General features: G+C 38.0%; 1 protein-coding gene and 1 long non-coding RNA gene across 5 annotated transcripts; both read left to right on the forward strand.

Annotated features, from left to right (window-relative positions):
* Nucleotides 4818-7555, forward strand: LOC18777017. Of its 2 annotated transcripts, none has more exons than XM_020563509.1 (2): nucleotides 4818-7139; nucleotides 7223-7555. In XM_020563509.1, the coding sequence occupies exons 1-2, from the start codon at nucleotides 4833-4835 to the stop codon at nucleotides 7421-7423; spliced, it is 2508 nt and encodes an 835-aa protein (XP_020419098.1). In that variant the 5' UTR covers nucleotides 4818-4832; the 3' UTR covers nucleotides 7424-7555. The 2 variants fall into 2 exon arrangements, with proteins under 2 accessions (XP_020419098.1, XP_020419099.1); XM_020563510.1 differs by having other exon boundaries at nucleotides 7251-7357.
* LOC109949083 lies at nucleotides 8893-11838 on the forward strand. 3 transcript variants are annotated; one of them, XR_002271553.1, is made up of 7 exons: nucleotides 8893-9123; nucleotides 9208-9518; nucleotides 10056-10116; nucleotides 10765-10838; nucleotides 11041-11108; nucleotides 11194-11325; nucleotides 11568-11838. It is a non-coding gene; the product is annotated as an uncharacterized LOC109949083 (long non-coding RNA). The 3 variants fall into 3 exon arrangements; XR_002271552.1 differs by having other exon boundaries at nucleotides 8896-9123; nucleotides 10072-10116; XR_002271554.1 differs by lacking the exon at nucleotides 10056-10116 and having other exon boundaries at nucleotides 8897-9123.

The raw sequence follows: 12051 nt of genomic DNA on the forward strand, positions 1-12051 counted from the left end.
AGTCTTCCAAAACTGATCTAAGAGTCTGAAAGGCTAATGTGGGCATAGGAGTAACTTGAAACGAGTGCACGTATTTCTAAGAGCCGGGGGCAGGGTGTTTAATTTAAATTCTTTTTATTCAGCAGTTTATTGATTTATTATTCATGGATAATCAGGCCCCAGAGATCCAGTCGACCCGCAGGAGGGACCTTCGAAGGGTCCAATTAGCTCGGACCATCAGTGAGTGGACTTTCTTTCATAAACGATTTTATATGCAAGAGTTATATAAATGATTTATATAAATGAGATTACTTAAATGATTTTATAATGATTTTATACAAATAAGCTTTTATAAGTCAGTTTATATGCATGAATTTTATTATTTGATTTTGAATAAGTTTTATTGAAAGTTTCCGAGCTTGATTAGTACCGTGATATTTCTATAATTTCATGCTGCTCAGTCACGTGCTAAAAGTTATAGAAACAGAGTTTGAGGTCTAAATCAAATGAGATAGCAGCATAATGTGAGATTACAGTTATTAATCAAATTTTCCTAAAGTTATTTATTTTTAAAACCACCACGTACCCATTTTTATTTGGTGATTACCCTCAGATGGACCAATGTCTACGGACATCCAGTCTGTTTACAGTTCTGTCAGTGCACTTGACATTGCCTCACGAGTTTCGGGGACGCTCAGATCGTGAGTGCCAGGATTTGCGGCTCGGCAGACTTGGTGTCCCGAGACCTGCCAGGATTGCGGCTCGGCTGACTCTGTGTCCCCGAGACCTGCCAGGATTACGGATCAGGCTGACTACGGTCCCCTGCATCCTGCCAGAGCGACTCGAGCTGACTTGGTGTCATCGAGGACCTGCCGGCGGATCAGGCTGACCATTGTCCCCTGATTTCGCCAGTTTGCAGCTCGGGTAGCTTACGTGACGCCCGAGACCTGCCAGGGGAATTGACGGATTTTCAGGGGTACACTTAGGTGGTAGTTTTAAAGCAATTTGAACACTTTTATGCAGCTATTGTTTTTCAATCACCTTATATCAGTTTTCTCAATAAACGTGCATGTTTTATCTCTTCATATAATTATTCAGCTTTACGAATCTATATACACACTGTTACATATTTATATTTAGAGGGATACTTTATATTAAACACATGTGAACTTTAGTTTTACTTATCAAGTTATTTTTACTATGGGGGTTATTACGATTGTAAACTGTTTTCCAGAACCTTATGTTTGGTCCACTCACATTTTTAACCTGTTTTTCGCCTCCAGGCCGTAGAAGTACGCAGGATCCACCACCGGGCCATTCATAGCTTCCGCGCCACCAAGTAAGGTAGAGTTTTGTAGAAAAGCCCTTGAAACCCTACAAACTATAGAAAATGCTCTGATATCTAGTTTTAGTGGAAAACTGGAGCTGGTGAATACTTAGTTATTCTCTTCTGGCAGTTGGTGTAGATTTATTTGTTTGTTGGACAGGTGGAAAAATCTGGGCTTGGTCAAATTACAGGGGAGACTCTGCCGAATTTTAGGCAGAAGTCTAAGGGAAATTTTAAAAGAATTTTGAACGAGAAGGGTAAGAAGGTCTTTTGTGCCCGACATTCGCCAGGTGTCGGACACGCACAGGACTTGGCTCGAATATCAAAGCGGAAATTGGGTCGGGTCCTGTCATCTACTCTGATTTCTCTGCCATTATCTGCTTTACTTTTGTTCTCAATACGCCACCCCATTAAAATTTGGATCCGGATCCTCTGCTCTGATTTTCTCTGCCATGATCTGCTTTACTTTTGTTCTCCATATGCCACCTCATTAAAATTTAATCTAAGGGACTTAAAAATTGACACATCATCCTTCAAACAAAAATCCAATTTACTCCTACTTAAAAAGGAAAAAAAAAAAAAACTCTAATCCAACTATTGGCAAAGTTAACGTTCTGTTCTTTTTTCTTTCTTCTTCCTGTCTCACGCCCTCTACGTCCTGTCCTTTTGTTTTTCCCTTCTTCTTGACTATGCCCCAAAATCTCATCTCTCACCAACGTCACAAAAACATATTAACAATTATCAAATACTGAACTTCTTGGCTTTACCCAGAAATGACAAACAATAATTTATTCTTCTTTTTCTTGTTTCTCAGAAAGCTTTATAAACATATTAGATTTTTAGGTTAAAAATGAATAAGTGGGTCAACTATCTGAAAAATTACGAAAGGCATTAGATTTGGAAGCCTCATCACAAATTTGGTTGCTAGAATTCGGAGAAGGCTGCCACTTCACCATAAAGCCCAAAAACGCAAATATCCCACCACCTACACTACAATAATAGTAATACAAATGTACAAAAACACACTCTCTCTTAAAACATGATTTTTCTTTTGATAGGGGAAAAAGAAGGGATTGTGATTGTAGAGGTTTTGGAGAAATGAAGGCTTGGTGTGAGAGATAAGATTTTGAGGCAGAGACATGAAGAAGCGGAAAAAAAAAGAAAGAACAGGACGCGAGACAGGGATTGAGTAAAAAAAAAAAAAAAACTGATGTGAGATAGGAAGAAGGAAGAGAAGAAAGAGAACATGATGTTAACTTTGCCGTTAGTTGGATTAGGGTTTTTTTTATTATAAATATTTTTAAATTAGGAGTAAATTGGGTTTTTGTTTGAAGGATGATGTGTCAATTTTTAAGTCCCTTAGATTAAATTTTAATGAGGTGACATATGGAGAACAAAAGTAAAGCAAATCATGGCAGAGAAAATCAGAGCAGAGGATCCGGATCCTTAAAATTTAATCTAAGGGATTTAAAAGTTGGCGCATCATCTTAAAAGTAAAGCATATCATAACAGAAAAAATCAGTGCAGAGAATCCGGATCCCATGGAAGCATCCATCCATTCAGAGACATAATATAATAAGTAATTAATAGATTCAATTAATAATAGGAAACTTTCATTTTAAGACACAATAATAAAAGACAATGAAAATACAATTTACTGTGTAAGCACATAAGCGTTGAATTATTCAACGGGCAACTAAAATCTCAAAAACCCATTTCCAATACAGGATAAGCGTAAGAAAATCAATGGGCTAGGAAACCCAAAAGGAAAAAGCGCACAGAGAGAGAGAGAGAGAGAAACTGACGGGAAAGCTAGGAGGTGGCACTACCACAAGAAAACATGCCTTAGTTGACACTTCATAGTTGACGTTTCTTGAAAAACCATCAACCATTCTACTAAACTTTGACGTTTTTTAAAGGGTTAACGTCACTTTAGTCCCTGTAGGTTTAGTGTCAGTATCGAAATGGGCCCCAAGGTTTGAGTTTTATCAATTTCGTACCCAACATTTCGAAATATTACCAATTTACACCAGCCGTTACATTGACCGTCAAAGTCAGACGTTAAATGTTGACGTGGCAGTCGTGGGACCCACATCATAACCAAATAGCTGTTAGAAAGCGACGTCACGATGGGCAATTTCGGAAGAAAAAAATCGAAGGAAACGAAGAGTTGGCACGCTTTCCAAGGAAGAGTTCGATTACTGAGTTGGAAAAATTGAACCAACTCAGTTTCTGAGTTGTGTTCGTACTGAGACAGACATAGAGGAGAGGTTGGAGAGGTTTTGAGGGTTTGTTCGTGTTTTGGAGTGCAAAAATTTGAAATAGACTGCAAAAATCATACTGAAACGGAGGTTTCCGAAAAGATCTGAAGAATATGAGTTGGGGACTTCGTCCGGAAGGATATGGAGAACCTTTCTATGGTACGTATGGCTTACTGTTCTAAGGTTATTGGCAGATGATGTTTTCGAGTGAAAGTTTCAAATAGAGTGAGTTTCGAGTTTGGTGTCGGTATCACTGTGTCTATTTAATTGGTAGATGGAATGGTGTGAATGGTAGGTGGTATGCGGAATTAAACGTTGGCTTTTATATGTGGTCCTACAACTACTGGGAATCTTACCTTTTGTATATGTGTGTACTGACATAGAAACATGCATTTGTATATGTGTGTTTGTATTTGTGTGTTTGTATATCTGCATTTGTATATCTGTATATGTATATGTATTTGTATTTGTATTTGTATGTGTATTTGTAAACAGGAGTACATGTATTTTGTTTTGGGTAAAATTGGTAAAATTCATGTGTGGTTTTCGACCTGCAGGGGATGAGGCAGGATTTTCTATTCAAATGTACCACAATGGTGAAATAAGAGGTAACTATTATGTGAATGGGTCTATGGATTGGTTTGATTATTGTGATAAAGATAGAATGTCAATGACTGAGATAGATGCCATGGTCAAGGAGTTAGGGCACGAAGGTTTGATTAACTACTGGTACAGTATTCAAGGTGATAGTTTTGATGGTGGCCTAGTTAAGCTGAGTGAAGATACAGATGTCTTAGACATGCTAGTATTTGTGCCTGACACTAGGGTGATAAATATATTCCTAGAACATGTCTTGGCATGCACTCAAGAGCAGTTTTACAGTCAAGTGGGTTCAAACATATTTATAAATTTGGATGATGAATTTGGGACCAACAGTGGGGTAGTGATTCAAGAGCTTGATGACAATTGTGGTGCCATTGTTCCAGTGGGTGGGGGAGTATCCCAGGTGCAAAAGGTGAAAAAAAACAAGTGTTGTAATAGAAGAGTTGAATGAAGAAGGGTTGAATGAAGAAGCATGTAGAGAAGGCAAAGAGTTGAATGAAGAAGGGTTGAATGAAGATGGCTTGAATGAAGATGGGTTGATTGATGAAGCTTCTAAACAAGGCAAAGAAAATGTCACTGTGAATAATGAGGAGAATTCTGACAAAGGCAAAGAAAAGCCAAGTCAAGGTTGTTCTGATAAAGGCAAAGGCAAGGTTGATGACATGTCACATAGGGTGAAGCGTGCATTTGGTAAAAAAAGAAGTGGCAGTTTGAGGAGGACAAAGACTGTTCACCATAAAGACAAAGTTGTGGAAGGAAGGGTTGATGGCTACAGGACCGAGTTTCAAAGGGATTCCATGATGTTGAGAAGTGGAAGAAGTTTGGCAAATGCTGCAAACTTTGAAGGCTTGGATGATGATGCTTCTGATAGTGAGGACTCAGATTATATGATTCCCAAGCACTTTAGTGAAGATGAAGATGAAGATGAAGATGATGTTTTTTTTGATGAATGGGTGGATGACCAAACTGAATGGACATGGGCTAAAGAAACTGGGAATGAGGCTGCTCCTGATTGGCCTACAGATGTTGAATTGGATTCTGACGATTCTGAGTGCAGGGATTATGCCAAGTATAATTCTGATGAGGAAGTTGATAAGAATTGGCCAGAGTTCAATGCTGCAACTGACATGGCAGATCCAAAGTTTGAGATTGGGCTGTTGTTTAGTGATTGTAAGGTGTTTAGGGCAGCTGTCAGAGAGTACTCCATCTTGCAGAATAGGGATGTAGTGTTTATTAGGAATGAGGCTTTGAAGCTGAAGGCAGTTTGTGGGGACCCAGATTGTGAGTGGATGATATATGCTTCAAAAATGCAACATGAGAACACATTGCAAGTGAAGACATATGTAGGTGAGCACACATGTACACAGCTATGGGAGAACCCTACTGTGAAGTCAACATGGATAAGCAAGAAATATGTTCACAGTTTGAAGTCCAATCCCCAGTGGCCAGTGAAGTCATTCAAGGAGACTGTTGAGAAGGATTATAATACAGGGGTGTCAAGACAACAAGTGTATAGGGCAAAATATAAGGCACTAAAGCTGATTGAGGGCAGTTTCAATGAACAATATTCAAGAGTTTGGGATTACTGTGAGGAATTAAGGAAGACTAACCCAGGAACCACAGCAATGGTTAAGTGTGATTTCCAACAACAAGTGGGGCAACCAAAGTTTCAAAGGTTGTATGTTTGTTTAGGAGCTGCTAAGGAAGGCTTCAAAGCTGGGTGCAGGCCTATTATAGGTTTAGATGGGTGCTTTTTGAAGAGTGTTTATGCAGGGCAACTGTTAACTGCTGTGGGTATAGATGCCAATAATGAAACCTGGGTAATTGCTTATGCAGTTGTGGAATCAGAGTGCAAGGAATCTTGGATTTGGTTTCTGGAGCTATTGGTTAAGGATTGTGAGATTGTGAATCAATTTGGCTTCACCTTTATATCCGACAAACAAAAAGGTTTAGTACTTGCTTTTGAGCAAGTGGTCCCTAATTGTGACCACCGGTTCTGTGCAAGACACCTGTTTTCCAACTATAGGGTGCTTTTCAAAGCAAAAAGCCTCAGAGACAAGTTTTGGGAAGCATCATATGCAACCACTGTCCCCCACTTTACAAGGGCCATGGAAGACCTGAAAAAACTGTCAAAGGATGCATATGAATGGCTAACCACTCCAGATAAACCTCCAAGGCATTGGTCCAAGTCACACTTCAACACTCATTTGAAGTGTGACATGTTGTTGAATAATCTTTGCGAGTCCTTCAATGCTACCATATTGGAATGTAGGGATAGACCAATTCTGTCAATGTTTGAGTATATTAGATGTATGCTGATGAGGAGAATACAAGCAAGAAGGGACAAAATGCTGACATGGAACAAGCCTATCTGCCCAAGGATATTTAAGAAGGTGGAGGGAAATAAAGCCAAGGCAGGTGCTTGTGTGGCAATGTGGTCAGGTGGAGGTAAATTCCAAGTGTCAGCTGGTGGCCATGCACAATATATTGTGGACTTAGAATTGAGAACTTGTTCTTGTAGAGCTTGGGATTTGCAGGGATGGCCTTGTGTTCATGCTATTGCAGCCATAAATTATAAAGGGGGTCTTAATGTCATGGATTTTGTGGATGACTGCTATTTGAAATCAACTTACTTGAAGACATATGAGAATCTCATACTGCCTATGAATGGGATGGATATGTGGGATAAGAGTGACTTTCCACCATGTCTTCCTCCGTCTTACTCTACACAGCCTGGAAGGCCAAGAAAATGTAGAACCAAAGAACAGGAAGAGCACAAGGGCAAGATGAAGATGAGAGCATCAAGAAACCAATCTGAAACTGCATTGTCTCGCATTCCTAACACACAGGACTCTCTCAAATGTGGGCAATGTGGTAAAAAAGGGCACAATAAGAGGACTTGCCATAGGAATCTTCCCCCAAAAGCTAAACCTGCAACTAAGAGGAAGAGGGGTACTGAAAATACCCAGGTATAGCAACTCAATCTTTTTCAATTCTATCCCTTAATAACCCTAAGTGTTTGTTGCAAACTGATGTAGTTTTTATGTTGTAGACCACTCCATCTGACGCATCCACTCTAGCTGGTGATCCAAGCACCCTAAAGCAAAGATCCAAGCCTCCAAGGCGTGTGCAAAAAGGGAAGCCAAAACCAACTAAGAAAGGACATGCCACTTCTGAAGCACAACCAGCCTCAACTTTGCTTCCTCATGCATCAACTTCTGTTTCAACTGCAGGATCAAATGTTGTACATTGAAGCTCACTGAAAAAGCTATTTGATGATTCACGTTTTGTTGTTAGACTGGCAGTTTGTGATTAGGAGGTTTTTGTTTTTGAACAATTGGTCATGTATAACTAAGTGCTGACTTATTTTGATGGATGTAATTGCATTCACATAAGCCTCAACCACTGTGAATGCAAATACATCCACTGAAACTGCCATTTTAGAATGAATTTGAATGGACATGAAATATGTACGATATGCAATGTTATTATCTGGTTATTTTGAGCCATTTTGAATGCAGAATTTTCTGAGTTTTTGGGTTGCCACTTTGCTTCATTATTTTGGTTATTCACTTCATTATTCCAGGTGCATCCATTTTCTAACTTCCCTGTTACATTATTTTTGCCATTCCATTTTCTACAAATTTTGCCATTCCATTCACTTCATCAAGTTACAAAAAAGTCGGCAATTAAACTGCTACATAACAATTAAACCTTACCCCATAACCCTTAATCCTAAAACCCTAAACCCTTAAACCCTTACATAACAATTAAACCATTACAAACTGCTACTAACAATACATTCATTCAATGGCAGAAGCTAATTCCAAGCTCCTCTTTTTGTTTACTCCACATCCACACATCCCTCCCAAAATGATGCTTGCAAATAGAACCCACGAAGCCACCAACAACACCCAAACGACCTTTTCTCTTTGTCTTGCCATTGCCATTGACTTCTCCAGCTTATTCCGCGATTTTAAAAGCCCAGGAATCACTGCCTTCGACCGTGCACACATGGCCAGATCAAACCATGCCCAAAATTCACAGCCCTTAAAACCCCTCTTAGTCTCACGTACCTTGGCTGCACACATGGAAAATCGCCTCCCAGGATTCGAATCTGTCCAAGAGGTTCGAATTGTAGCAGCCTTTCCGCACCAACACATCGGCGCCTCTTCATCCATTTCGCCCAGCCAATCGGATCTTCTTCGTCAGTTTCCCTCCACTTTTTTCCTCGCTCCTTTGCTCTCGAAAACACGAACACAAATCAGAAACTGAGTTGGTTCGATTTTTCCAACCCAGGTAAGCGAACTCTTCGTTTCCTTCGATTTTTTTCTTCCGAAATTGCCCATCGTGACGTCGCTTTCTAACAGCTATTTGGTTATGATGTGGGTCCCACGACTGCCACGTCAGCATTTAACGTCTGACTTTGACGGTCAATGTAACGGCTGGTGTAAATTGGTAATATTTCGAAATGTTGGGTACGAAATTGATAAAACTCAAACCTTGGGGCCCATTTCGATACTGACACTAAACCTCCGGGGACTAAAGTGAAGTTAACCCTTTTTTAAAAAACGTCAACTATATAACTGTTTTCTTGACATTTTATAAAAAAACGTCAGCTAGTGAAATATAACTTTGACGTTTTTAAAAAAGCGTCAACTAAAGAAACAATTTCGTGACATCTATTAGAAAGCGTTAGCGACTCTTTAAAAAAAAGCAACAATAATCATCCATTTGTTTTTTATTTTTAAAAGAAAACCTAAAAGCTATTTCACTTTCCCTTTGCCTCTCTCTCTGCCTTGCGCCTCCCAGCCTTCTTTGTTTTTTTTTTTTATCTCTTCCCTTTCCTTTCAATCGTTCTTGACTTCTCTCTCCAAAGCGTTCAGTTCCTTGGCTCGCTAGAATCTCGACGGCGTTACCTCCGACGACCTTGATGATGCCATTCACAATTAGGTTTTCATCTTTCTTCAATCTCCTACCTTTTTCGTTTTATTTCTGTATTAATGTTTCTAGATCTCATGGTTTCTTTTGGTGCAGGTATTGGGAGGTGGCGGATCTACAATTTTCTCTTTCTCAAAATTGCTATATCGCTCAACTCATCTATGTGCTCTCAATTTCTCGCTCAATTCATCTCTGCTCTCATGCTTTCCCTTAGTCATGTCTCTGCTCTTACTCTCTAATATGACAACGCTAACCTCTGAAACCACAAACCCACCGAAGTCCCAACTCTCCTCCCTCTACAACATTTGGTCTCAAATCAGTCCAAATTATCAATTTTTTATGTTGCTATGTTTGGGTTTCAGGCACAGTAAGCAAATTGTTTCTCCCGACTCCTAATTCTCCTTCAGGTAAAACCTAAAACACATTTATTTTATCTTATGGGTATGCATAGATTTTTTGGTTTATGTTGTTGTCCTAAATTCACTTCTCAAAACCCACGCCTTGAATTTATTGAGGAAATTTTAGTAAAATACTGTGATGTCTTTTGTGTTTGGTATCACTGATTAAAAATAGTTGCTTGCTTCCTTCGTTGTAACTTTCTAGCTTTGTTTTCGTTGGTTGTGATAAGAGTTTATTTAGAGTTTGATTTTCTGATATTTCATATATGTGCTTAGTTGTTGTGAGCTTAGAATTTGTGTCATCTTAAGCTGCATAATTTTATACCACTGATTTAATCCCAGCTCCTTGCTTGTTTGTGTGTTCTGTCTTGTGTTGTCTATGGTCAAGCCAACTTACATAAAAGGTTAGAACATGCTGTGACATATATACTACTTTAATTATGCCAAACAAGTTCTGATTTAGACACATGGATATTAGTCATGTTCTCTATTATTAAAGGTTTGAGTTTTCTGATTCATATTTGGAGTTTGAAGTTTCAATTTTAGGCTGTGATTTTTGCAGATTTTTGTTTTTTCAATTTCTATTTGGAGAGCATATGCAGATAAGGTGAGCATATTTCATATTATTTTTGGATTAGTTGCTCATTCATCAGTTTCTAATTGATATTGAGTTTTTTTTTTTTTTTATATATACATTGAGTTTAGGTTTCAACCTTGGTCCATAATTTGTGCAGATTTTCAGTTTGATTTATATTTAGATGCACTTACAGACAAGGATTCTAGATTAGTTTTTGACTAGTTGTTGATGTGGTTTTATTTTTCGGTTTGGCTATTAGGCTCTAATCATCGATTTTAAGTTATTCTTTGCTTTCCTCTTCTTTCTATTATTTTTTTTGTTTGTGCTAACAAAGAGAGAGAAACAGAGAAAATGATTGCTGAGATTTAAGAAATTGGTCTCAATCTCTTTGACTAAATAATTACAAGTGGCCATAGAATTTAGACTTAAGTGTGAGATTAACTAACTTATCATGTGCCAATGCTTACTAATTGCAACTTGTAAGAGTTTGAGCTCTACTAAGCTCTGTTATTAGTTTGGAGTGGGTTGTGTTTGTATAATTTTTTTCTCTTAAATATTAGTTTGGAGTGGGTTTTGTTTAGATGTAGGTGCATATTGGTCTAGAATTTCTTATTCAAATTGTTTTGCCTGTTATCCTACATGCATATTGGTTTTCATGGTCATCATATGCTGTTTCAGGATTATTTATAAAGCAAAGACCAGAGAGTATTGGGATATATAAAGATGTGGATGGTGGTACAACAAATAATACGGTAATTGGTCTAGAACTACTTGTTCAAATTGTCTTCCTTCTTATCATATACACATATTGGTGAGCTGACTTATGTTTTAGTCAATTGAATTTGTCTTTATCCAAGAGAATTCCCAATTTGTTAGTTTCTTCAGTTTCCTTTTAGTCTCTATAGTTTTTGGCTGACCTTGTGCTTTATTTTTATTTTTTGTGTGTACATCAAGTGCAAGGCAAATAAAAGCAACTAACTGAGAATTGGATGTTCACTTGGCGTTGTACTGCAGAAAGAGTGGTGAGCACCCCATTGTTCCTTATTTTGTATTTTATTTACAAAAAGAAAATTACTGAAATGGTTGTTTTGGTTAATGTAATCATAGGGCAACTGAAATCAGCAGCCCCATTTGAACTTGTGCAACCATATATGAAGAGGCATCATCCCCATTCGAACTTCTGTAGCCATGTATGAAGAGGAGGAAGACACAATTTTGATGTGATTTATGTTGATCAAGGTAATATGGGTTCTCTTCTTCTTTCTTATTGCGTACAGCATGTCTAAGGCAAAGGATAACTAATTGAAAATAGGTTGTTTATCAAATTCATTTAGGTTTGCAATATAGAACAAGCATGCACTTTTAGCCACTTTGAAAGTCATCCAAACAATTTCATTGTACGAGATGATTCAATTACTAGCTAGTTATCAATTGTTGTAGGTCTTGATAACTCTTTGATCCATAAATTCATATTTTCTTAGATTGGTATGATTTGGGTGACTCCAACCGTGAAGGAAGTGTTAGGCTGGTAATGGGCATTACTTGGAGCTGCTATGAGGAAAGTGAAGCTTCTAAGGGACAAATTCCTTATAATTGAGACTTAATTACTAGATACCTTGTTTCTTTTTAGTATGTTTAATTTTAAATTTAATTCATATTGTAATTGTAATAATAGTTATAGACAACTTGAATGTTGTAACATTCATTTTATATTATTACAGTGAATGTACAATTTCCAGTCTTTTTCGGGAAGAAGCTTTTTTTATTTTTATTTTAAATATTTGTTTGTTGTTACGTGACGGCTAAAATCCGTCAAGAGAAGAGCTCTTAAATGTCAACAAATTGGTAAGCTGCCACTTAAAAAGTGTCAAGGCTGACCATAACCATCACATTTTCTTGACGGACAAAAAGCGTCAAGTATGTGGGTACCCTTTTCCTGACACTGGTATTGACAGGACCCGCCCC

Source organism: Prunus persica, chromosome G5, assembly GCF_000346465.2.
Source record: "Prunus persica cultivar Lovell chromosome G5, Prunus_persica_NCBIv2, whole genome shotgun sequence".
Lineage (NCBI taxonomy): Eukaryota > Viridiplantae > Streptophyta > Magnoliopsida > Rosales > Rosaceae > Prunus > Prunus persica.

Coding starts and splice junctions, on each gene's coding strand:
- LOC18777017 (XM_020563509.1), top strand. CDS start 4,833: ATGTCACATAGGGTGAAGCGTGCATTTGGTAAAAAAAGAAGTGGCAGT. Junction 7,140..7,222: donor GGGGTACTGAAAATACCCAG/GTATAGCAACTC, acceptor TTTATGTTGTAG/ACCACTCCATCTGACGCATC.